This window comes from Apostichopus japonicus, chromosome 10, assembly GCF_037975245.1.
Source record: "Apostichopus japonicus isolate 1M-3 chromosome 10, ASM3797524v1, whole genome shotgun sequence".
In the NCBI taxonomy this organism is placed as follows: Eukaryota; Metazoa; Echinodermata; class Holothuroidea; order Aspidochirotida; family Stichopodidae; genus Apostichopus; species Apostichopus japonicus.
This window is the reverse complement of record NC_092570.1, coordinates 17468642-17491713: the sequence shown is the minus strand read 5'-3', so window position 1 is coordinate 17491713 and position 23072 is coordinate 17468642. Positions and strand designations below refer to the sequence as shown.

General features: G+C 38.7%; 2 protein-coding genes across 3 annotated transcripts in view; one reads left to right on the top strand and one right to left on the bottom strand.

Annotated features, from left to right (window-relative positions):
- Positions 1–14259, bottom strand: part of LOC139974789 (MLX-interacting protein-like) — a 33507-nt gene extending 19248 nt beyond the window's left edge. The window contains exon 1 of one of the 2 annotated variants that reach the window (XM_071982218.1): positions 13809–14259. In XM_071982218.1, coding sequence (XP_071838319.1) covers positions 13809–14152 — 344 coding nt within the window. In that variant the 5' untranslated portion in view covers positions 14153–14259. The remainder of the gene's footprint in view (positions 1–13808) is intronic. The other variant, XM_071982217.1, reaches the window with a different exon arrangement.
- A 3955-nt stretch (positions 14260–18214) lies between these two features.
- LOC139974963 (uncharacterized) lies at positions 18215–22547 on the top strand. Its single transcript, XM_071982528.1, has 3 exons — positions 18215–18400; positions 19195–21507; positions 22281–22547. Exons 1-3 carry the CDS (start codon positions 18338–18340, stop codon positions 22482–22484), a joined length of 2580 nt encoding a protein of 859 aa, XP_071838629.1. The 5' UTR covers positions 18215–18337; the 3' UTR covers positions 22485–22547.
- Positions 22548–23072: the final 525 nt, after the last annotated feature.

Sequence of the window (23072 nt, the reverse complement as noted above, 5' to 3'; positions counted from 1 at the left end):
GAAATATTTTAAATTGTAACAAAACAATTGCAATGGGACATTTATAATTAAATTACTCAAAGTATTCTTTGCAAATAACCAAAATGGTTTTATCTGTTGTTTATTTAAATTTGGTTCTTAGCAGTTATAAGACGAGGTCAAAGGTGACCGGTTCACTCTTGACAAGGTATACAGCTCTAGAGGCTATTTTTGTGGCAATATCTTCATCATACCAGGACCTTTAATATTATGACACAATCTACTTAAAAAGAGCGGAATATGTCTGGAATTCACTTGGGATGATTTTAAAGGAGTTAAATTACTATTCTTTGGTTTAAATGCAAATATGACAATTTCAATACAAAAGTTCTAGATAGAATACTTTGAGCATATTTGTTTCATTCTAATCACAAACAGTCTAGCAGATGTAAATAAGCTAACACAAAAGAACGTTACTTTGTTCTTGATGATTTGGAAGTTCAGTGCGTAGCTTTGCAAGTTTACATTAACGTTTGACTTCACTTTTGTGAAAAACACATTGGGGCACTTGCTCATGCACACTTACAAGTGTCAATTATTTTCCATTGCTATGATAAAATTATTAAATATCTGAGAAAGTGCGTCATGATACTGTAGCCCCCCCCTACTGTACAGTAAGTTGATCTGTCTTGGATATTGAGGAGAGACAAATTAGGAGAATTCTGACTTTAACTTATTGCAATGAAACAGAACTTCACTAGTCCAGCAAACCAACTACACTGAAATCAAATAGTAACATTATAGGTTTATAAATATCAATTCACAATCCTATAGTAGAAAGACAATAAAGGAATATGGTTATGACTCATAATCATATTACTAACTTCCTTTAACAACCAGGAGAATTGCTTTTGGCCTGTAGAAAACCTCAAACTGACCAAGAAAACAGCTAGATTCAACTATGAGACACACATCCTTCAGTTAGCATTGCTTTCACATATCTACCACAGTATTATATGGCTTTTTAAATACAGTGCTGTACAGTATGAAATGTGTCTTACTTAAGTGTGTACCAAGGGGGAGAATATTTCTTGCCTTGACAAAGAAGCTTGAGACACTTGGTATCTACAGAAAGCAGCTTAAATATACATCCAGGATGCTTCAGAAACCATTGTGGAGTGGTTTTTGTGCTGGCAATCCTATATACTGTAACCTTGATTCTTTTGATCTTCTGACATTGATTAGTTTTTGATCAATAATCACAGTTCCAAAGGCTTCTTCAGTATTAAGTAGTACTTGCTGCACTGCACTGTAGTACAGTAGGAAACCATCTTGTTCCCTGATTGTTCACATACAGTATGTCTGCATACATGTACTAAAATACCAGCAAGTATAGAGGCACTTGGGCAGGTGGGGGGGGGGGGGGGTATACAGTGTTGTTTGTTGTCTTTTCTTTCTGGCGCATAGGCTCTATCATGGATGAAAACACTTAGAACTGGCCAGAGCTACACATCGGGGGAGTTTGTACTGGGACATTTCAAATCTAAAACATCTTTTAACGGTAAAACCTAATCTAACTACTCTTGAATGACCATTGATCATCCATCCCTACAAACCCTGATGAAAAAGTACTGGCAAGTTTGACCCCTGTTAGATACTGTAGCTTTAATTCAAACTTTTGAGCAATAGAGTAACCAGAATGGTCCACTGCTCCACTCCCCTGCGGGGGCAATCAACTTCGTAGTGCAAAAGCTCCCTGAAGTCCGAATCAGAAGGTCGATCGTCATCTCGCTAATGGAGAGGATCCTGACCCCGCGAGGTCAAATCAAGTATGTACAGTATGTAACTGCTCGAAGCTGTAGGCGGCTGGGATCTCCAGTTACTTGCCATTATCCAAAGATGAATTACAAAAACGCAAAAATAGTTGTATAAATCACAAGTGATAATTTTGCGGAAAAACACATGTAGTAACTTCCGGGTGGTAGTTACGGACAAGGAATTAGTGGGCGTGGCCTAGGGAGCGAGGGCGCAGTGCTAAAACGTTTCCAAAGTGTAGTTAGGTAGATAGGAAAGTGCAATTGACGAGGGGGAGACAGGTAAGAGAGGAGTGAAGTAAATTCTTCAGATATTTGCCCTCCTCTCTTTCCCACAAACACTGACACTGGCACGAATCTAACAGGCGTGTGTGTACTGTGCTACAATAACTAGCTGAGCCTGTAATTGATCTCTAAACAATCATCATGACCTTAAGGTGGTTATATAATACTCTGTCACCTTTGACATTGATCCACCAAATGTTGGCACATCTGGTGTTAGTTACAAGCTGTATTATGTAGGTGCCTCTCCCTGACGGGAAAACAAAGATCCTGATATCCCAGGTTGCATTCTCAAATGTTGAACAAGTGCAAAGCCTTCTTCAAAGTACTGTACATATTCAAGAAAGTCTGTCTTGAAGGGATATTGTCAATTAGCAGAGATGATGCCAGACGATCACATTGTACAGTATAATAAAAGTACACTCCTGTAAGTTCTGCTGGTACGTCATAAGATAGATACCCTACTGTCTATACACTGTACTATATAATCAAGAACTGACAACACTCCTGGCAGAGCCCCTATGCACTTTACATCCAATACGGCTACAATATTCAACAAACAACATGAGACGTGCTTGGTTAACTAACCGCACAAACCATACTCCACCGGTAGCCCATACCGCCTCACATGCAATTTGAGACGACAACCAGGTACTGTATAAATAGCATGCTGTGTTTACATCGCTAAGGTTATGCATGGAGGTAAAAACAGTCTGTTTTTACCTCCATGGGTTATGTAACAAAGTAGTGTACTGAGTCAAATTATCTGCAATACTTTGACAGGGATTATGGTGACTTTAACAACTTGACAAAGTCACAGGGCCCCCACTGTTTCCCAGACCTGGAATTGGCTTTTTTCATCCAATTACATCTGTAATTTGGTTGGCTATGCCACAGCAATACTGACAACTCTGCAATATTTTTATACTTTTAAACAGGTGATAGAAAAGCTTGACCCATTATGACGATTCTTATTTAAATCCACTTGTTCCTTTTTACGTCGCTTTTAACAAATCTGGCAACACTTTTAATTACATTTTCAAATACACAACTAGTACTAGGAAACAACATATATACATATTGCACCGATATTACATCTAAGACGCTCAAACCCCTTAGATCCCTCTCCCAGTTTTGCCCATCTCCCCCCCCCCCACACCAACTTTACACATCAAATCCCACCCCTGTACTTAGCTATGATCAAAATACTGCCCTCCCACTACCAGCAAAACTCCAAACCTCATAAATCATTTCATGACTGGCCTGTTGTTATTCATTTTGTATCATGAATGTTACATATAATAATCTATACACCTGTACATACTCTACCTTAAGGCTGACAAGTTTAAATAACATTTCATTATAAATCACTGCATATGAATTTTACCATTCAGAGCTACAGTATGTAACAGCTTGTTAACTGTAAATGAACAGCCTGAAGGACACAGAGAAAGTCACAAAGTTTGCCTCCCCCCTTATGTTTGCAGACCAGAGATCAAAACAAGCAACATGTGTGTCACCAATCTGTGAGAGCTGTAATTAAGAATCCTACTGGGTACAGTTGAACTTGCTTAAATTTCTAGGCCAACATGTCCCTTTGACTTCCTTTGTATTGATTGACTTCATAGTTTCGAATACCAATGACATTGGATGAACAAACATCAGAGAGAATGAAAGAATGTGAGTTGAACCCGATGGAGATTGGAGAACAGTAAATACCACATCAAACAAACATATGCAAAATCCCCCTTTATCCTTCTCACCCCCTCCCCCCCCCCCTTCCCCACCTCCGATAAATCATGCTCAATATAATCAATCCTAGGTCTGTTCAAACCCACAGGTATGAAAATATTACGAGAAAAATATGGCAGTGAAATTGTTATGGTCCCTTCTGTGCTAAAAATACCTGAAGAGATTGTAGAGCTCCAGTTCACACACACACATGTGCAACTCATGAATGATTGCTATTGTGGCAATACAACAATTTACAAAACCTGCATGTCAAATCCAAAGAGAGAATATCTAACTACGGTTTTGTCATAGAAAAGTTTTGAGTCAACCACTAATGTACAGTATGGACTTGGTATTAGCAAAACCAGAGAGTGTGTTTAATAAGGCAATCACAATCATGGGTATACTGTATACTGTACATCCATTAGCCAAATCTTGATTTTAAATCTGAGCAAATCCCTTGTATCTATGTCTTGAGCCCAACCCAAAGGCTAAAGTCTAAGCCAATCCCTTATATATCTATGTCTGAGCCAAATCTTGATTCTAAATCTGAGCCAATCCCTTGTATCTATGTCTGAGCCAACCCAAAAGCTAAGTCTAAGCCAATCCCTTATATCTTTGTCTGAGCCAAATCTTCATTCTTAATCTGAGCCAATCCCTTATCTCTATGGCTGAGCCCAACCAAAAAAGGCAAAGTCTGAGCTAATCCCTTGTATCCATGTCTGAGCCCAACCCATAATCTTAATCTGAGCCAATCCCTTGGTTCAATGTCTGAGCCCAACCCAAAAGGCAAAGTCTGAGCCAATCCCTTATCTCTATGGCTGAGCCCAACCCAAAGGCTAAGTCTAAGCCAATACTAGTATAAGTCTGAGCAACATACAGACTCAAGGCCAACCGTATGACTTTGTCTGAGCCTGTTGAGCATTCGTCTGCATTTTGATTTTTGATCGCCCGATAATTGCAAAACAATTTCAGCCATTCCATTGAGTTTTGGCAGACATGTTGAAGGGCTTCTTTTTTTTTTACGTTTTGTATTGGGGTCATGGGGGGGGGGGATGGAGCCAAAAAGATGAAGAACCACTGGTCTAGGGTATCACTGGGGTATAATCTATAGCACCTGTCACACATGTATACCATCTACATCTAAACTAAATCCCTTTGTTTAGGGGAAGGTCATCAAAACAACAATTCCCATTGTTCTATTTCTTGGGGGAAAAAACAAAATTAAAATGGAGAATAAAAATCCGAATTTAATCCTGGGAACAAACATACTGTCAACTATGACTAAAAGGTTGCCTTTAATCACACTACACAATCTAAAAAAAATTTTTTGTCTAATACGTTTCAACAGGTCTACTAGATGTAGAGCTCCACCGGTGAATTAATTATTTAAAGAGGTATTCACTATCAGGTTACAGAGAGCAACTAATTATGGCTGAGAAATCAAACCACTGATATAAAGGCACCTAAAAACCCATTTAATTCGAATATTAAGCCATAAAGTGATTTGTAAATTTTATCTATGCAATCTCTTATCTTACCTTCTAGAGACTAAATGCAGCCAAAGAATCTACTAGATTCCATATATATGAGAATCTGTGATGAGCTTAACACAGATAAGTACAGTACAACACTGTTACCATATCTGCAATGCTTAGGGCAGACCCAACATGTGACAAGTTTAAACGTCCTTCACCTTCAACTGGAAGTTGTCATGTTACACCAAACCAACTTGCTATACTTAGACATGTGAATCCCATGTGAACAACAAGGGACAAATTCAACTCAAACAAGATTTATTTCACCTGTTGCAACAATGAAGATTACCTGATTGTTTACTCTAAGCTCCTCCTACATAATGAATAATGCATGTCTGTTCATGTCAATCATACCCTTTGAACAAAGTGTCATTTATAGAACTATACAGTACATCCACAGAATAAGGCAGTTCACTGGGTTTCACAGGAATTCTCAATGAATCTTGACCTTTGTCCTACTGAGAGTTTCCCAACATGCATGATGTAAACAATTTATGCCCAACATACAGTGAATTAATGTACATCAACCTCAGTGATGCATTTGGTTTGGTTGTCATGTAAACAAGTTAGTTTTTCTTTCTAAGATTGTATGTGAAATATCTAAGCACGCAATCAAACCTCCACTGTTTATAATAACAATAGCGTGCCATGCACTCACTGTACTATCAACGAACTGTCAGCTAATGTGAAAAGAGGAAGTAATATTCCTATCAAGTGACGTAAACAAGAAAAAGCTAGCCACATTTTTAGAGACTGTTCATTAAAAGGAGTTAATTTAATGCACACTATGTTTTTGTCTAATAACAGGATGTACATACAGTAACATATATAAGCTCAATTACTGTACTAGTTGATAAAACAAAGAGCAATAACCCAACCCAACCTCTTTTAAAAGTATTTTCTGTAGAGGTGTTGATGTTCTTGTTCTTGTTGGGTTAGAGTGTAAATTGTACATAGTTTGAGGTCTGTAGTAACAAGGGAAAGATGTTACTGGGTTTAGGTTGAGAATAAAGCAAAAAATGAGTCCATTGTGCTGGGTTATATATCTCGCTATTTCAGTAAAAGCATAATAGAGAGTGTTCTCAACAGTTTCTGCATGGGGCTTTTTAATCCGCATTAAAGATCAGTGCCTAGACATTAGAATGTACAGCAACCCTCTGTTGTACCACTAGCTATTTAATATGCTTAGCATTCCGAGGTAGCAATGAAGGGGAAATTAAAACTTTCACTGTGCAAATATCAGTTAATGTCATACTGTAATTACAGCAAGTACAGTACATACATAGCATCTAAAGGTCTCGCTGAGTGAATTCATGAGTTAAGGGAGGCCCAAACATCAATTTGTTTTGTTGTAGACTGTTGCTAACCAACATTACTACCAGTCTAGGTTTTAATGTATTTCTATACCACTTAGAAATGATTCTTTCAATAGCAAAGATTCAACAATTAAAGTTGACTAGTCTAGACTAAATAAATAGTCTATTGCACAGACCATCGCCTCTGTAGGTCTATGGCACAGACCATCGCCACTGGTCTATGGCACATACCATCACCAGTTGTCTGTCTATTCCAAAAATGCAATACAAAACAAAATGGAAAAACACAAATAAGATTTCCTTTTTCTTGGCACATATTCATGATAGAATCCATCAAACAGTAGAGGGATTCCCCCCTTTTGGCCACCATTGTATTGTTAATGCGGGTAAAAATAGGATTAAATGATTATTGCTGGTTTATAACGGTCAGCCCTAAATGTTTCATCATACAAGCTTTTTCCTTTTATACTTAATAGGATTGTTTTTTGTTTTTTTTTGTGGGGGGGGGGGGGATTAGGAAATGTATTTTACTTATTGGCAGCCCTGCAGTTGCAATATAAACAGTACAGTACTGTATAATATTATATTTCCTTATCAATCTTTCTTTCATGGCCGTGGCTATTCTTACGACTAGTCGTAACAATTATTTATAAACTATTCTTACGACAAAGGCGAATTCAAGCGCAGTAAAGTAAATAAAGCAACTGCGCATGTAGTAGGGGTAACCCTAACCCTAACTTTAACCCTAAACCCCAATCCTAACCCTAACACTAACCCTAACCAGAAATTATTGTTACTCCTGGTCGTAAAAATAGTACTCCTGTCATAAAAATAGCAACTGCGCATGCGTAATCGGAAATTATTCTTACGAACAGTCGTAAGAATAGCCACTTTGTTCTTTCATCACTTTATATTTTGCAAACTTTCTTTTTGTTGTTGTCGAGTCTAGAGGATAATTATCAATTTCAGGGAATTATTTATAATTTATTTAGTGTTCCAAGTTTTTGTAGCTCTTTTTGAAGGCTCTCAAGTTTCTTCTCATACTGTATAAAAGACTGTTTCCTATACAGTGCAAAGACTCACTATTTCACTACTGTATACTATCCTTGCACTTGTATAGCAATTTGTCCACTTTGCATAGCATTTTAGGATGCGCTACTGAATAAATTGTTCCCTGATCATGTTCTTCTTGAATACCTATATTGATATATATTCAGTATACTGTCTATGCAACTTTTATATGTGATTCTTGTCCTGCAACAAACTCAAAACAGATGTTTTAGCACTAAAATTCCTCTACATGGTAGTAGATTTTAAGTAAAAATAAACAGAACCAAAAACTGTACATGTATATTAACTGTCTTGGGTGTCCAATTTAATGCACCGTTTGTGAATTACACAAAACCACCAAGCTAAACTCTGATATTTTTCACTCCTATGTGGAACTTTCAAAGGTTAACCATAACTGAAAAGCTTTCAAATATCATACATGTGCTAATTCAATGGATAGTTAAAATGATTTAGGAGCCTGAAAACTTAAGTCACCACCATACTGTATGGTTACCATTGACGCAAACATATTCTGTTGTTAAACTAGGAAATTTTTAACAGTGGAGCCTGTTAATAGCTAATCCCAGACAAATTGTTATGACAGACACATGTATGGCATGATTAAGCCATTGTATTTTTCCTGGGGATATTAACCGAGAGGTCAAAGGTCAAGGCCTCTGTAAAATAATATTATTTATCCACATTCCACTACCAGCAGAATGCAAGGAGATGAAGAGGTACCCCTATTAAATTTTAAAAGCTCAGATCTACTGATATCAAAGGTAGAACTTGTCAACATTGTTTTTTATAAAGCTGTAACTTCAATGTCAAACTACTGTATAATAATATACAGCTGATTTATAGACATACGTTGTTACAAGCTGCCACCTTTATATGTATGTATGTATGTATGTATATGTGATCTTCCCGCAAGCAGGAACTCGCGAAAGAAGCCATGGAGGCTTGTAGACTCGCAAGCTGACCGAAGCCAATATATATGATTCCTAATGAACATACTGTAAAGCCATATTATATTTTGCAACATTAAAGGCATGAAAGACTTGCCCCAAACCGTGTGCGGCCATCTGAAAAAGTGAATTTTCTGTTGCTTGCAAGTAACATTTTTTGTTCGTGTCGCTACAAAATGCAAACAGTAATGAAACGTGATACCTTGTTATCTTTAGCTGGGCCTGAGATGTCCATCGCTGTATCATTTGTATACTGTGCTGTGGGTATCGACCTCAGCTGTATGTACTGACTGTACACTAGTGTCTAATTACCGACGGTAGCAAGCTGTGTGTGTATTTTCTGGGATCAATGGTGGTGTCTAACACTTCTGTTACACCTTATTCGAAACTAGGTCAGATTACCGGCATTAGACGTTTCTTTTTGCGCGAGTCTTCACACCCTTTAACTGCACAGTACTTTAAACCCTCGTTAGGCACACCATTCTAAAACACATTCAACCTGATATCTATCTTTGATGTTTATTTTAGTCATTTGTAAACATGAATGATCACTAACTGAAGTATATAAACTCACCAAATGACGAAGATTCTATGTACTTTGCCAAAATTTTGGCCAATTTGTAGAGATTAAAAATATGAAATATCTTCAGGTACTGTAGGTAAACAAACCCAAACCCGGTCTTTGTATACTTCCAGAGTGGGGGGGGGGGTGGATATGGTTCTTTTCTGAAACATACATATCAAACACACATGAAGGAACAAATGTCTCTACCTCCATGTACATTGATGTTGAAAAACAGTGTGCCCAGTCATGGATTTAACTGAAAGCCAAGCATTTCTTGAGTGATGTTTTGAAGGAGGAACGTTAAACAAAGGCAATATTTGCATTTATAAGTTTGCATTTGGAATTCCCTCCATCTTTGTACACGGGCCAAACATTTTGCCAAAAAAGAGAAAAACCATCAAGATTGTGTGATTTTACTCACACTGTGGCTTTGAGTGAGTTTTACTTTGCTTCCACGCCCATAACTCATCTTAACTAAATCTTTTAGAATTTTCCCTGAATGCTATGGACAAACCTATCAGGTAATATCCTCTTTTGCAAAAGGTAACGTTAAGTGTTCAATTTTTTTTTTTTTTTAATATCATTTTAGCACAATGTACACAATAAACAGGATGCACAGTATTTCCTGATTATAATTCATAATTCATCTGCTCATATATTTGTATAAAAACAGAACACTAGTCTACAGTTGGCACAAACTTTCTTGGCAGAAACATAGGAACCAACTCCACTTATTCAGCAGCAGAACTGTACAATGGTGGGCTGTAGTTGTCATGTGCCAGCTTCTCCCATCTCTTTCCTACCAGCCTACCCCCCCCTCCCTCTCCCACTCCCCACCTCAGTATCTGAAAAGACCTGGTACATGAAAGACATAATTTACATACTATAGTTCAGATTTTATGTTTTCTTTCTTACAGTAAATTGTTTTCACTCTGATCACTGCAGACTTCTGTTTTTTTTTTTTCATTCTTCTTTTTTGAACAACATGTTCTATGATGCCAAAAAACGAAAAAAAATTCCCAGGAAATTAGACTGTGACCCACATGGTGTTCACATGGATTCGAGCATGATTGTTCCAATGAAATAGAGAGGTTATCAATAAGTAACAAGAGGGGGCTCGGTTTCACCCGGACTAGCAAACGCTGTCAGCATCTTAAAAGTTATATTTTGAATTACTCTAACTATGCTCCAATCTGAACATACACATATACAGTATGTACATGATACATACTGGAAAAGGATCAACTTATGTGACTCTCATCAAACAGAAGTACTGGATTGTACTGTACTGTGCTATACTTTAAAGAGCTTAAGTACTGTACAGACCTCCCAGCAGCTCTTCAACAAAATATCATAATATATAATTCTACGTTACATGATCTGCGTGGCCCTTATTTAAAATACCTGACTTACATTAACTGTTCTTTGTTAGTCGTTATGAATCATGTCTGGCTTTCTACAAAAACTGAATGGCCAATGGTTAGCATGACTGAATACAATATTTCTACAATATTACTGAATCTTAAAAAAAAAAAAAAAATGATAAAAATAAAAGTTTAAAGGTTTTTAAAGATTATAAAGAGTATTTTTGAAAGATAAAAGAGCTGTTATTTGAAATTAAGTTTTTTTTTTTATAGGTTTTAAAGGTTTTGCTGGTTTGTCTGTGCTTACTCTGTATACTGAACTGACTGTACTGTACAGTTTAAAATTTGAGGATGTGAGTTTCATCAGTTCCTTTTTCAATTCGTTTGTACAGTACAAACTTGTATCCAGAGCAAATCATGTAGGAAGTACAGTAGTACACACACAATGTAAAGTAGTACTGGATAAGATATAGTACACAATGTCTACATTATGTGCAGACACACAGTAGAGTGCTGTATGATGCAACAATCTCAAATGTGTCTTTATATTGTGTATAAATATCCATTAGCATAAAGAGGAACAAATCTTCAGTTACATACTGTTTCTATTTATATCACTCTGAAAAAGAATGAAAACTGCTCAGTCTAATTGTTGTACAGAAATAGTCGCATGTTAAAATGAGTACAATGGAAATTCCCTTTCATGTAGGAACTGGTTTGTAGGAAACTGTAAAAGGCTTTTCAAGAAATTTACAGCACAACTCACACCCTTACAACATTTATTAAGTGCTGTGCAATTGTGGTAGGAAAATGGTCCCAAGTTACCACACAAGTCCAAATATATTCTTTTTTTTAAAACACAGGAATCACAGTATTTTATCAGAGTACACTTGTGACTTGTGAGCCTTCAAAAGTACTTCACAAACTTTGAACACTTATTTATCCCAGGACTACTGAATGGACAATACATGGTACAGTAGCACTGTACTGTGTGACGAATCTTTTAATACACTGTGTACAGTTGTTTTTTACCCACAGATACAGTAAGGGAAATTGGTCAAACTTGTGACTTGTGGATAAAATATGATGTATATTAGGAACTGAATACAAATTTGAATAGGATATTTAGAATATTATTTTCCTCTTAGTTTCATTGACTAACCTAAAACTAGTTCTTTTACAAAGTTTATTGATACTGCTCGATAATCTCTATTTCACTTACTGTACTAAGTTTCTTCTGAAGCTTCAAGATCAATAATTAAAGCATTGTGACATTCAACAGCAAAATTCCACAAGCTTGAATCTGATGCTGGGAGATATTGTTTATACTCATACTTATACTCATCTCTCTGCCCCCTACCCCCTCCAATCTGCATTCCATTAAATCATAGCGTTAACTGTGTTCCTGCCTTTCAGCCTCTAACCATAGAAATTCTTGAACGCTATTAGCAGGCCTAATGTTATAAGTGTGCATGTTAGTATAGTCCATGAGGAGACGATCGCCTGCACTTGTAGCCACTGAAACATTGTACTGTTTGTTATATATTTCATTATGAATTCTGCCTTTACATTAGTTATTCCTATGATAATTCCAGTGCTAAGGTGCTTCAAGGTTAATTTATGACATGTGTGTTTTCTGGATGCAAAATTACGTGTTTAACCAGAATTATTGCAACCGCTCTAAAAGTCAATTAAAACTGTTGTGGATGAACGTGGACGTAAGTAAGGTCGAGCGCCGGTTGCTATACAATGTCTGGGCATGCGCAGAGGGTATTAACTAGGGGAACCCCCTTATTATTGTCTACTTATGAATTCCTCATTCAGTGACCTCTGAACAATTGTGTTAGTAGTTTGGGTTCATTTTACTAACAGATTTAAGGTAAAGTGTAATTTATTTAAGAAGTTTTACCATTGTTTTCCTATTGTTTCTTTCCTCTGTAATTATATTGTATTATATTGGAGTATTTTGCATCCTGGCCACCCTGTTACACATGGATGAAGACCACCGAGAATGTGAACTATCCACAGGTAGGGGCATAAACAGTGATATTCATTGATAGTGTGGAACACTGTTAGCTTGTGTCATCAATAGCGGGTTGGTCCGCTATCTAAACTAAAGCATAGATCATTGAAAGTGATTAGGCTACTGTAGTACTATCGATAGCGCAAAGCACCGATTCATGTTACATCGACAGAGAAAGCATTGATTGCATGTTCTTTGGCAACATTATTTAGCAAAAGTTGCTTGCACAACAATAACGTCAGTATTTTAAACAACTTTTTGCTAGATTCTCATACCATTATTGGCAACCCCTAACAAGCATCCTCCTCTGGGGTGCTAGTAATGATATGACATGATATGAGATGCCAGTAACCTGTATATTAGTGTAGTAATAGTAGCAGAGAAAGCATTTTTCCTCTCCCTCTCCCCTTCTTTTGTTCCTAGACACAGATTCTCGTTGTGGTCATGATAACTATGGTGGATATTGGTAATGTTGCTCAACGATAGTCATGGTGTTGTATTATAACTTCATCACACATTATGAATTTTACTGTAAGCATGGTGGACTACTACAAAAAGCATTGGTAGAGTACTGGTTGACTTATTATTTAATTGGATTCTGCATATATCTAGGCATTTAACTTGTTTGATGAACAACATTGGTTGACCTACGCACAGTTACGGCACAGTGTATAGTTTTATGGTGGCAACAACAATCAATGAATTGAATTGTTCAATGTCAATGGAAATTGTCAATAACTATCATGGATCAACATAACCAATATCAACAATAATAATCGTGACCAAAACGGGAATAGGTTTTCATTGATATTGTCCAAACAAATATTCATTCGCAGTGGTTGAGTCGATTCTAGTAACCGCCACATGTAGCGGTTCATAGGCGGTTTGGACTAGGCCTAAGTACAGATAAGTACGAGATACTGATAACATTAGGCCTACAATTAGGGTGGGCGGTTTACGCATGAAATTTGGATATCGTTATCTAATCGAAACCTCTTCCCGTGAAGGTTAACTCATTATCTGAAATATATTGCTTTCATAGGTCAAAACAGATTTTAAATGTAAAGGGCTCGTTTCGAAATTATAGGTACCAAACTTTGGTCGGTAAAATTCTAGTCGGACGATTGCTCTTGTAAAGTATGCACTCACTCCCTATATTGCTGAACTACAAAACGGACAGTGACAATATTCCAACTTACAGATTCTGTCCATATTTCAAGGACATTGAGTCGAATAGGTCAATAATCGACTCTTGGCTATTGCATCTTGATTGCAGCCTTGACCCTGGCCTTGAATTGGCCCTTGATCCCGATGCAGACCCAGGCACTGAATTTGGGGCCGAACGGGAGTCACGATACATGTTGAAACTGCCATCGTTAGCGCTGGTCTGTGTCTGTGAGTAACGTTGATGGATGTGATTCTGTTTAGATGGACTCGAACCGCATTCCAGTAGCTCATTACGAGTAGGCGATCTCTTGGACACAGCCCCAGTTCGATCATAGTGAGCCGTCCTCACTGATATTTCCCCGTCTCTTTTGGTCATTGAAGAAAAGAGGCCGAAAAGGACAGAAACACAGAAATAATGAACGACATGTATGCCGGCTCTTTCCACACACTGAACGTACGACTACAAAATACTGTTCATCAGTAAGAAGCATGCATGGTTGGAATTAGTATGACCTTTTGACCTTTGATTGACGAATCCAAAGAAAGGGGGATATTTTGGTAGCAACAATTTTCCGTACGTATTTCCCAATGTTACTGTGAAAACTACTGTAACATATTCTGTTAAAATATCACTAAAAAATAATATACAAACCATAGATCACATTTGAATGCATTTGTTTCTTGATATTTTGTAAACAATTATGAGAACTATTTATTCACGTTCGTGTGGGCAGTGTATGGTTATAAATGAAACTCGAATTCCGTAGCGCTTCCAAGAGTATATACTATCAGAAATTTGTCTGTTTATAAACATTCTAGTATTCTGAATCTTACATGGTAAGGATATTGTTTTTAATAAGGAAGTATCTAGAGTAAGGAAACAATTTCTCAAAATATTTCTTGTCATTAGGGCTTAGTGATTTCTTGCTACATGTAGCGTAAAACTAAATGATCTCAAGTAATCGACACTGGTTCTTAGTTACTGCCAAGAAAAACCCCTCCATTTCTATGGTTACTGCACACGTCTAAGGTTCATTCACGCTTTACTTTTGGGATGATGTCTACAATGTTGCCTGCAGACTTTGACTTGTGGTGATCTCAAATAACACCAAGTTTGACATCCTTCGATGAAGGACATATTTGGATTCAATTATTACAATAAATAAAAGAACGGATTAAGCATTCTAGATATCTACGCCCCCCCCCCCTCCACAAGAGTAATTATGGTGATGATCGACCGAAATGGTTATACAGGCCTGTAGCAAATCAGCTAAATTAATGCTTTTTGACAATGAAAGCCAAATCTAGGCTGTCGTAGAAGATCTTCCCAAAATTGCCTGGGACTTGCAGTGACCATATTTTGCAAATATTGTACATGCCAGGTTATCTACAAAGACTACAATATACAGGCGCGTATCCAGGATTTTCTAACCCGGGGGGCGCGAATTACTATCTAAGCGGAGCGCCACCATCGGTTGGCGCGGAGCGTACAAGAAAATTTCTGGTTTTGATACCCCCCAGATCACCGGAAATGGCACTTCTCGGGCTTGAAAATGACCAACCAGATGTACACTTTTGCCTGAGAACCGCAGTATTTCCCAAAAGTTTTTTCCATCCATAACCTTTTTGAAGATTGTCACCAGTCACACATCATGTTCGACCTCATTGCATGTCCTATGGATCATTGCTTTTGTAGGTGATTCTACGTCACGGCCCATGATATCCGAAAGCCCCACTTTTCCAGGTTTTAAGCCCATTATTTGTTGAGAATTTGAAAATTCACATTTCTCGTGAATAAAATCACTTCAGAACATACCCATAATGTTGCACAAAATTCAATCATGGACAACCAATATAGAAAAACCTCCTTCAACCCCTAACAGACAGGTCAAAATTGCACGAGTAGAGGAAAGTATGATGAAGAATGTTGGTCAGGAAATTTTCGAAAATTCAGACAGAGTTAATTTATTGGTGTACAAATATTAAAACTCTTATAATGGCTATTATAAAAAGGAAATGAAATGAAAAATAGCAGATATTTCCGATATCAGGTATATCGAAACCGAACACTACACACATAGGCGTAGGTCCCGTAGGAGGCGGGGGCTGCAGCCCCCCCCCCCCCCCCGCAACCAAATTTTCCCCATTTTTTTCTGGCACCTACTGAAAGAAAAATAAATAGCAATGAATAGCTTAAAAATGATCTCCTAGTAATTAAAATAAAGTTCTAAGCTTGGCCGATATTACTACTGTAAAAGAGAGTTTTGACATAAATGGATCTGTATGCTTTTTCTCCATCTACATAAGACATTTGGTTGTTTACATTAGCATCCGGCGGGATACTGTGCAACTTTCACGGACCGTACGGTAAACGATGGCATGCGATGTAATGACCGATGCTTGTTTATATGATATTGGCATCGATATGTTGAACGCGCGATTCGCGCGCGAAAAATTTTGGCTTTTTTTTCTTCGGGCAAGTCATTACAGCCCCCAAATCCAATTGGGCTCCTACGCCTTTGACTACACACATAGACAGTTTTTGGGGCTGTTCATCCTGGAACATGCATTTCAATGCTCACTGATATGATGTTATATATGCTCTTTGCTTTACAAATTCGAAAAGGCGTGTAGCGAATAATTGCCAAGGGAGGGGCGAAGCCAGTAGGCAAACTATCTAAGCGAAGCGCCACCATGAGTTGGCGCGAAGGGTACAATAAAATTTTTGGCCGAAAATGCCTCCCAGATCGCTGGAAATGACACTTCCCAGGCCTTGTAAGTTGCATCTAAGCATTGTCTATTTTGAAATTACTAGCGATGTCATAAAGAAAATTTGCTCGGGGGGGGGGGCGGTCGCCCCTTCCCGAAATGCGTCATGTTCCCCGACGACTCGGTCGAGTTCAAGGCCAGCCACAGTTGGTTCCATATAGCACAATTGTACAATTGTTTAAGGCGTCCATACACACACACGCGTTATGATAGACCATATATAGTATTTATATAGATACATTAGTGAGAGAGGAAAAATGGAAACGTCAAAAATGGAGTTGTCGGTGTAAGGGGTAGGGTAAGGCGCACACCCCCTCCGTAATCCTTGATCTGTCACTGGCTACCCTGTGTATATAGTAGGGATCAGCGCTTTAACTATGGCTGTTCCTCTTTCTCTTCCCGAGGTCTTGGCTATCTTCTACTCCCCCCCTTTTCTCCTTTTTCTCTTTTTTTTCTTTTTCTTTTCCCTTCCTTCCTCTCCTCCTTTTCTTTTTTCCCCCCTCCTTTTCCCTTTTTCTTCTCTTTTTTTCTCTCCTCTTTTCCTTACCCGGGGGGCGCGCGCCCCCAACGCCCCCCTGGATACGCACCTGATATACAAACAGAGAATTCCACATTTGTATATATGCAAACACATAGATGAATAACATATATCTGCACAGGGTTCTGCCGCTGCCGGTCGGCGCCGGTCGGGCCCGACCAGCACGCTGAATTACCGACCGCCACAATCTGCCTGAGTGACTTTTCCGACCGGCACTTATTTTCGATAGGAACTCCAAAAAACAGCTCCATAGCCGGAGGGTCGAACGTACAGTAACACTACAGTTATAAACGCTGTTCAAAGGTTCACTGCATGATATCGCGCAGTTGATCGGAGTTATTCACTAGTTTACTGTTTATTTGTACATGAAATTACACTCAGATTTTGTATTCACTATACTCTATACATGAGAAGCAGTGTTAGTCGCTCAGTGTGTATATCATAACTGTCGTAAGTAACTGTCCCATCTAAAATTATCATCTCAGCCTGAATGATTTATTTAATAGGCACCACCGGCTGGTCTGTACTCTGGTGCTCCAGATATTTGTCCTAACTTTTTTCATTAATTATGAAAAATTCCAGACATGAGATCTCATTTCAAAGATCATCTGGGGGGTTTCCAAAACCCACAATTTTCTTGTACGTTCCGCGCCAACTGATGGTGGCGCTCCGCTTAGATAGTCCTGCCGGCACTCAATCCACCCTGGGCAGAACCCTGTCTGCACCTCCATTGAACTCGAAGATGCAGTGCATGTATATTCGAAGTGTCTCTGCTATAGGGCAATGAGAAGTCTTTGCCCCGGATCAGTCGCTCAAACAAAAATCTGGGATTTATGGGTTCCGCGCATGTTCCACGCCAGTTCACAATGTTTCTTCAATGGCCCTGCCCGTCAATATGCGCAGGCGGTATACCGGTACGCGCGCGATTGTAGACTGCACACAATACTTTTAATGTAATAACAATGATGTTGTGTAGAGCTCAAGGCGCATAATAGATCTCCGGCTCTGAGTGACATGTAATCGAATCAACGCAGCAACCCTGAATGGCGTTCACAATTGCGCGCGATCTAACAAATGTTAATGGCTTGATTATTTGTGACAAAACAAATACCTTTTGCGTTTCAAATATAAATCAAACACGCATATATTTAAACAGCGGTCGAGAGTTACCCATGGAGAACTAAACAAAACATTAACTGAGTAAAGATAGCAAGATTTATACCTTTTACTTCGACAATTCTTTCTGCCTTGAAGATGGGAGGAAAACACTCAAGGCATTCTGACATAAAGGAGGAATTGTCCTCAAACGAACCAAGTGTAAGTTACCTTATAATGTATAGGGTTGATATGGCAACTCGAAGCTTAAAGTTATAGGCCTATACAGTAGCTCAGGACACAGAAGGCTAGGCGTAACGTTAGGCTACGACGGCTAACGGGACGATTTGGGGTATAGGGTAAGCACTGGAGGCAAAAATTGTACTATCTAGTTCTATATAGCCTATAGCTGCTTTATAGAAGTCTTGTGTTCGGTGGAAAAAGTTTCTTGCATCTCGACTCAAATGTGCGTTGGCTATTGTTCTTAAAAAAACAATTAAAGTTTAGGCATTTCGTAAATGTGATATTCTCGTAGCCATGAACAACGGAAGTTATGTTGTAAAACCAACATTAGTCCTCATTTTCGGTCGTCAATATTTTCAAAGCAGTGCTTTTCTATCAATCAATCTCACCATGGCCTATACCTTTAGTTATTGACCGTTACTGTTTTCACTTGTAACGCACTTGAACAATACGTCTGGTTAGTAAGTGAAACCGAACATTTCAATCTCTTCCTATTATGAAATGAAATTATCAAGAACCAAACTATGGATGAAAAGTGTTGCAAATAGTATAAGAACTTCACAATAGATCAAATTTCATATACCATTCCAGACGACATTTCTTACTAAAGCTTATTATTATTGTTAAAGTAGGCATTAATAGCGTAACATGGGCAGCTCACAAGAAATCCTTCAATTTGTGTTATTTAGATTACCAGATGATCTTACCTCTCTTACCTATCTAATCTAGACGTGTTCCTATAAAATCAAAGAACTTTCTCAATTTCTCCGCAGAATCTCAAAGATACCGTAGATTCGATCCAACGGGTCCAATTTTCTGCTCAGCACGATGGTTTGGAGGCTATACTTGTCGATGAAAAAGGAGATGTACCTTTGAACAGTTTCTCGGCTCACGGTTCACATAATATACCAGAGACTGCAGTATCACAAGCGACACGTGGTATTGACGATGGTATCGCAAATTCAAACAGAGATTGGCGAAACCTTAACCAAGCAACAGAAATGCCGACGACTTCTAACGTCAATATTGAAAAACCTTCATATGTAAAGGAAAGTTTAAAGGACTTACAACGTGAACTGGACGAATCTGATGAAAAAAATAACGGAAATAGTAGAATATGTCTACCTAAAGACGACAACCCGGTGTCGTATTCAGTTCGAGCTCCACTGAAAGATAACCATTACCTTCGTTATACTCAGAAAAGCCAAAAGCGTGTTGCCTATCATGCTTGCAACTTACTGAACGAAAATGGAGCTACAGATATACGTTACCCATATTCAACCAATGAAGAAAACGCAGCCGAAACACTGAGGCAAGCCCGAAGATTAGACTTCTTTATCACAAGGAGAAGCTACAGCTGGAAAGAACCTTCCAAATCACGTCCGACTGAATCTGACAAAGATTTGAAGGAAATCAACTTAAAAACAGAGAGAGTCAATTGTCCAAACACAAATACAAACCGCAAGGCAAATGTTGTAGATACCAAAGTTCAACCTATGCCATCAACGCAAGAAATGGAGACCAAGTTAGATGCTAAAGACGTTGTACCCGACAGAAAAGGCGTTGAGCTTTTACAACAGAATTTTACAAGCACTGGTGCCACGAAGAGGACAGATTGTGATGTGGCCAAAAACGACCAGCGAGTCGACGTCCCGGACAATAAGACGGATAAGAGTGCATCGTCTTCTGTGCATCCTGGTAATCCCAGTATCTCAAGAAACAAAAGCAGTTGTATCACGTCCCAGAATCGAAGAGTGACATCAGATAAGGAGCTCGAAAATCGACATTGTCAAAAAGAGGTACCATTTTCTGGTATAACTAACAAACTCCAAACTGGAGTTGATATCGCGAACGAAAAGCCAGCTATCACCAGTGACTCGAAAGAGCACAGCAATCTCTCCACAGTTAAGGCTTCAACGAAAGATGGACTTCAAGTTAGTAGACGGTCCAGTGTTACAGTTTCCGACTGTTCAGCTCAAAAGGATGATATTCCAAGTTGTGCCGATCTCGACAAAACAAGTGGAAAGAGCGATGTGGTTGCAAACGGCAAAAACGTGAAGACGGAACAAGAGATAGGAGCAAGAAAAGGAATTCGATTACAAAAGGTTGACAACTTGAAAGAACATCAAGACGAAACCCAACCACTCACAGGAAAAGCTGCCGTGCCCAAGGATCAACGCTTTCAATTGGTCAGGAATGTTGATAAGAAGGCTCGAGCTGATGTAAAGGAAACGGATGTACCAAAAAGAGGTTCTTTTGTACAAAACGTGGGCAAAGATATCTGTCAGAATGAGCAGACGTGTTCTGCGACTGCGCAAACAGGGACTGATCAGCCCAGTGAAGATCCAGTAACTCAAGGGATAAATCCACCAAGATCAGCTTGCCTTCCATCCCAAGCTGATGGATCATGCACGATTGCTCAAAGCTCTATAGAACCCACAGCAGTTGTTGAAGACGAGAAGGTGTCCGGCACGTTGGTAACAGATGATAGTTTAGCAGTGGCATCATCATCAACGGTTCAGCAATGTCAGCCTGAAGACCAGATGGCTGTTTCCGTGGCAACCCTACAACCTCTTCGATGCGAATCTGCAGATGCGATGGATATAAACGAAAAGGACGAAGCTAAGACTGTCCAGAATGCTCGAGACGACGACGACGGGATCGTCGTTACTTTGCAACCGCAAGAAGTGAACCACGAACTCCAACCACAGTCTGAAAAACAAGCCAAACGCAGACGGCGTGGGAAAGGTGCTAGGGCCCTCGACGAAATTTTAGCTGCAAATCGTGCGAGGGAAGAAGATGAACGAAAGGCTGCAGAACTCTTGAAGCAGAACGAGTATGTTCCTTTAACAGCTGAACAAAAGGAAGAGAAAAACAAAGATTGCCACAGAAACAATCCCGGATGTGCGAACGGTAATGCCCAAGAAGATAAAGGGATCGATACAGCCGATGCGGAAAACCGCGCAAATGAACAGAAAGAACGCCGAGAAAAAGTCAATGGTATTAGGAAATGCGCCGCCAATTTTGTGAAAAACGGATCAACGAGGAAAATTTTGAAAGCTAAACGTGTGGTTACCTTGTCCAAGGTGAGTTGGGGTGATTTGAAACTGAGTAAGATGTATACGTTGCTCAACATATTACTCTCGCATTATAGGAGAAGTTACATTATTCCCGTTCAATCGTACCCTGACTGTACGAATCGAAATATTTAAAAACAAAGTAGGTACTTCTTCTTTTGGAAATTTGATCAATGTAAGGCTCCTTTGTTACAATCAATAAATCTTGATTCTGTGTATATGTGACGTCAGATCTCGGTACATCACGTGCATCTTTCCAATTGTGACTGAGAAATGGATATTTGTGTTTTAGAATGTAACAAAATCACACTACTTCTTGCGTGGACATTTCAAGCAATTATTGGAATAACGTCTCCTACAGGAACAGTAAGCTAGAAAATGTTAACTCATAATATCATATTGCAGAAATTGTTACAAAATACAGACATGAGTTTGCTATATACTTGGAGACTGCAGTCTGTCACTTTGCAAACAAAACGTTTGTCACGCTTAAATTGCCTGCAGTACTCGTAGATAAAATTTAAAAATTTGACATAAGCATATGTAGGCCGACCCATCGTTTCCAAAGACTCTTACAACAAGGATATGGCCTTACCCCAAGGTTAAAGAGTTATTCTCCAAATCTGAAAGAAAAACTTGGATAAAGTAATTTGCCTTGCTCTCATATATAGTTGGTTTTGTTTAAGCTGTCTGTAACGTATAACCAACATGTTTCCTTTGTTGCGTAAAGTCATTCTTGGCGATAAATCATGACAGTCTTTCACTATTCGTATCGTTCGCAGGATCAACGGCATACATTGATGAACATTACTTTCTGCCAGACTTGTGGAGACACGAAACAACCGAATGGTCAGCAACCATTCCCTTGTCCCAAGTGTAAAGCTGTATATTACTGTACCAGGGCGTGTCAACACAAAGATTCAAAAGCACACAAGAAATCATGCGCGGGACAGAAACAGAAAAAAGTCCTCTGTAAACATGTTTAAATACAACATGAAGTTTATGTTCTATTTAAACAAAAGGAACGAAAAAATAATGAAAAATGTGTACAATTAAAAGTACGAAAGATATGGAATACTATGGTTAAAATCGGAAGACTGAATCACAGGAAACAATCAAATAGAAGTAGCAACTGCCATTAAGTTGATCAATAGTTGAAGTTTATAGTAGGTATGTCTTGTTACGGCTGGTGACCGGTTTCTGCTGCCGAATGTCATGGTTGATGGAAACATGTTAGGTGCATTACATATCTTCCTCCCTGCTCCCCCTCCCCACCCCAATTAATTTCTCGAAAAAAATCGTCTGGTTCAATGCCCGAACGTTTTGCATTAGAATGACGATGCAAAACTGCCCCCACCCAAGGGGTGGGGGAGTGACGTCCCATGACGCCCAAGCAGGGTGATGTTACTATATAAGGTAACTAAGGTTGGATGTGACTCAAGGACTAATACGAGTTATGGAACCCTTTAACTGGAGATGTAGGCCTATCATACTTAACCTTAAATGCATCGCACTTGCAGCAAGCAACAGTAAAAAGAAACACACATTTAATGTATGATGTATGCAACATTTAT

Bases quoted from the DNA above. Each gene is read 5' to 3' on its own strand.
- LOC139974963 (XM_071982528.1), top strand. From the start codon at position 18,338: ATGGGAGGAAAACACTCAAGGCATTCTGACATAAAGGAGGAATTGTCC. The intron at 18,401-19,194 runs GTAAGTTACCTT...ATTTCTCCGCAG, and splicing joins TGTCCTCAAACGAACCAAGT to AATCTCAAAGATACCGTAGA. The intron at 21,508-22,280 runs GTGAGTTGGGGT...TATCGTTCGCAG, and splicing joins GTGTGGTTACCTTGTCCAAG to GATCAACGGCATACATTGAT.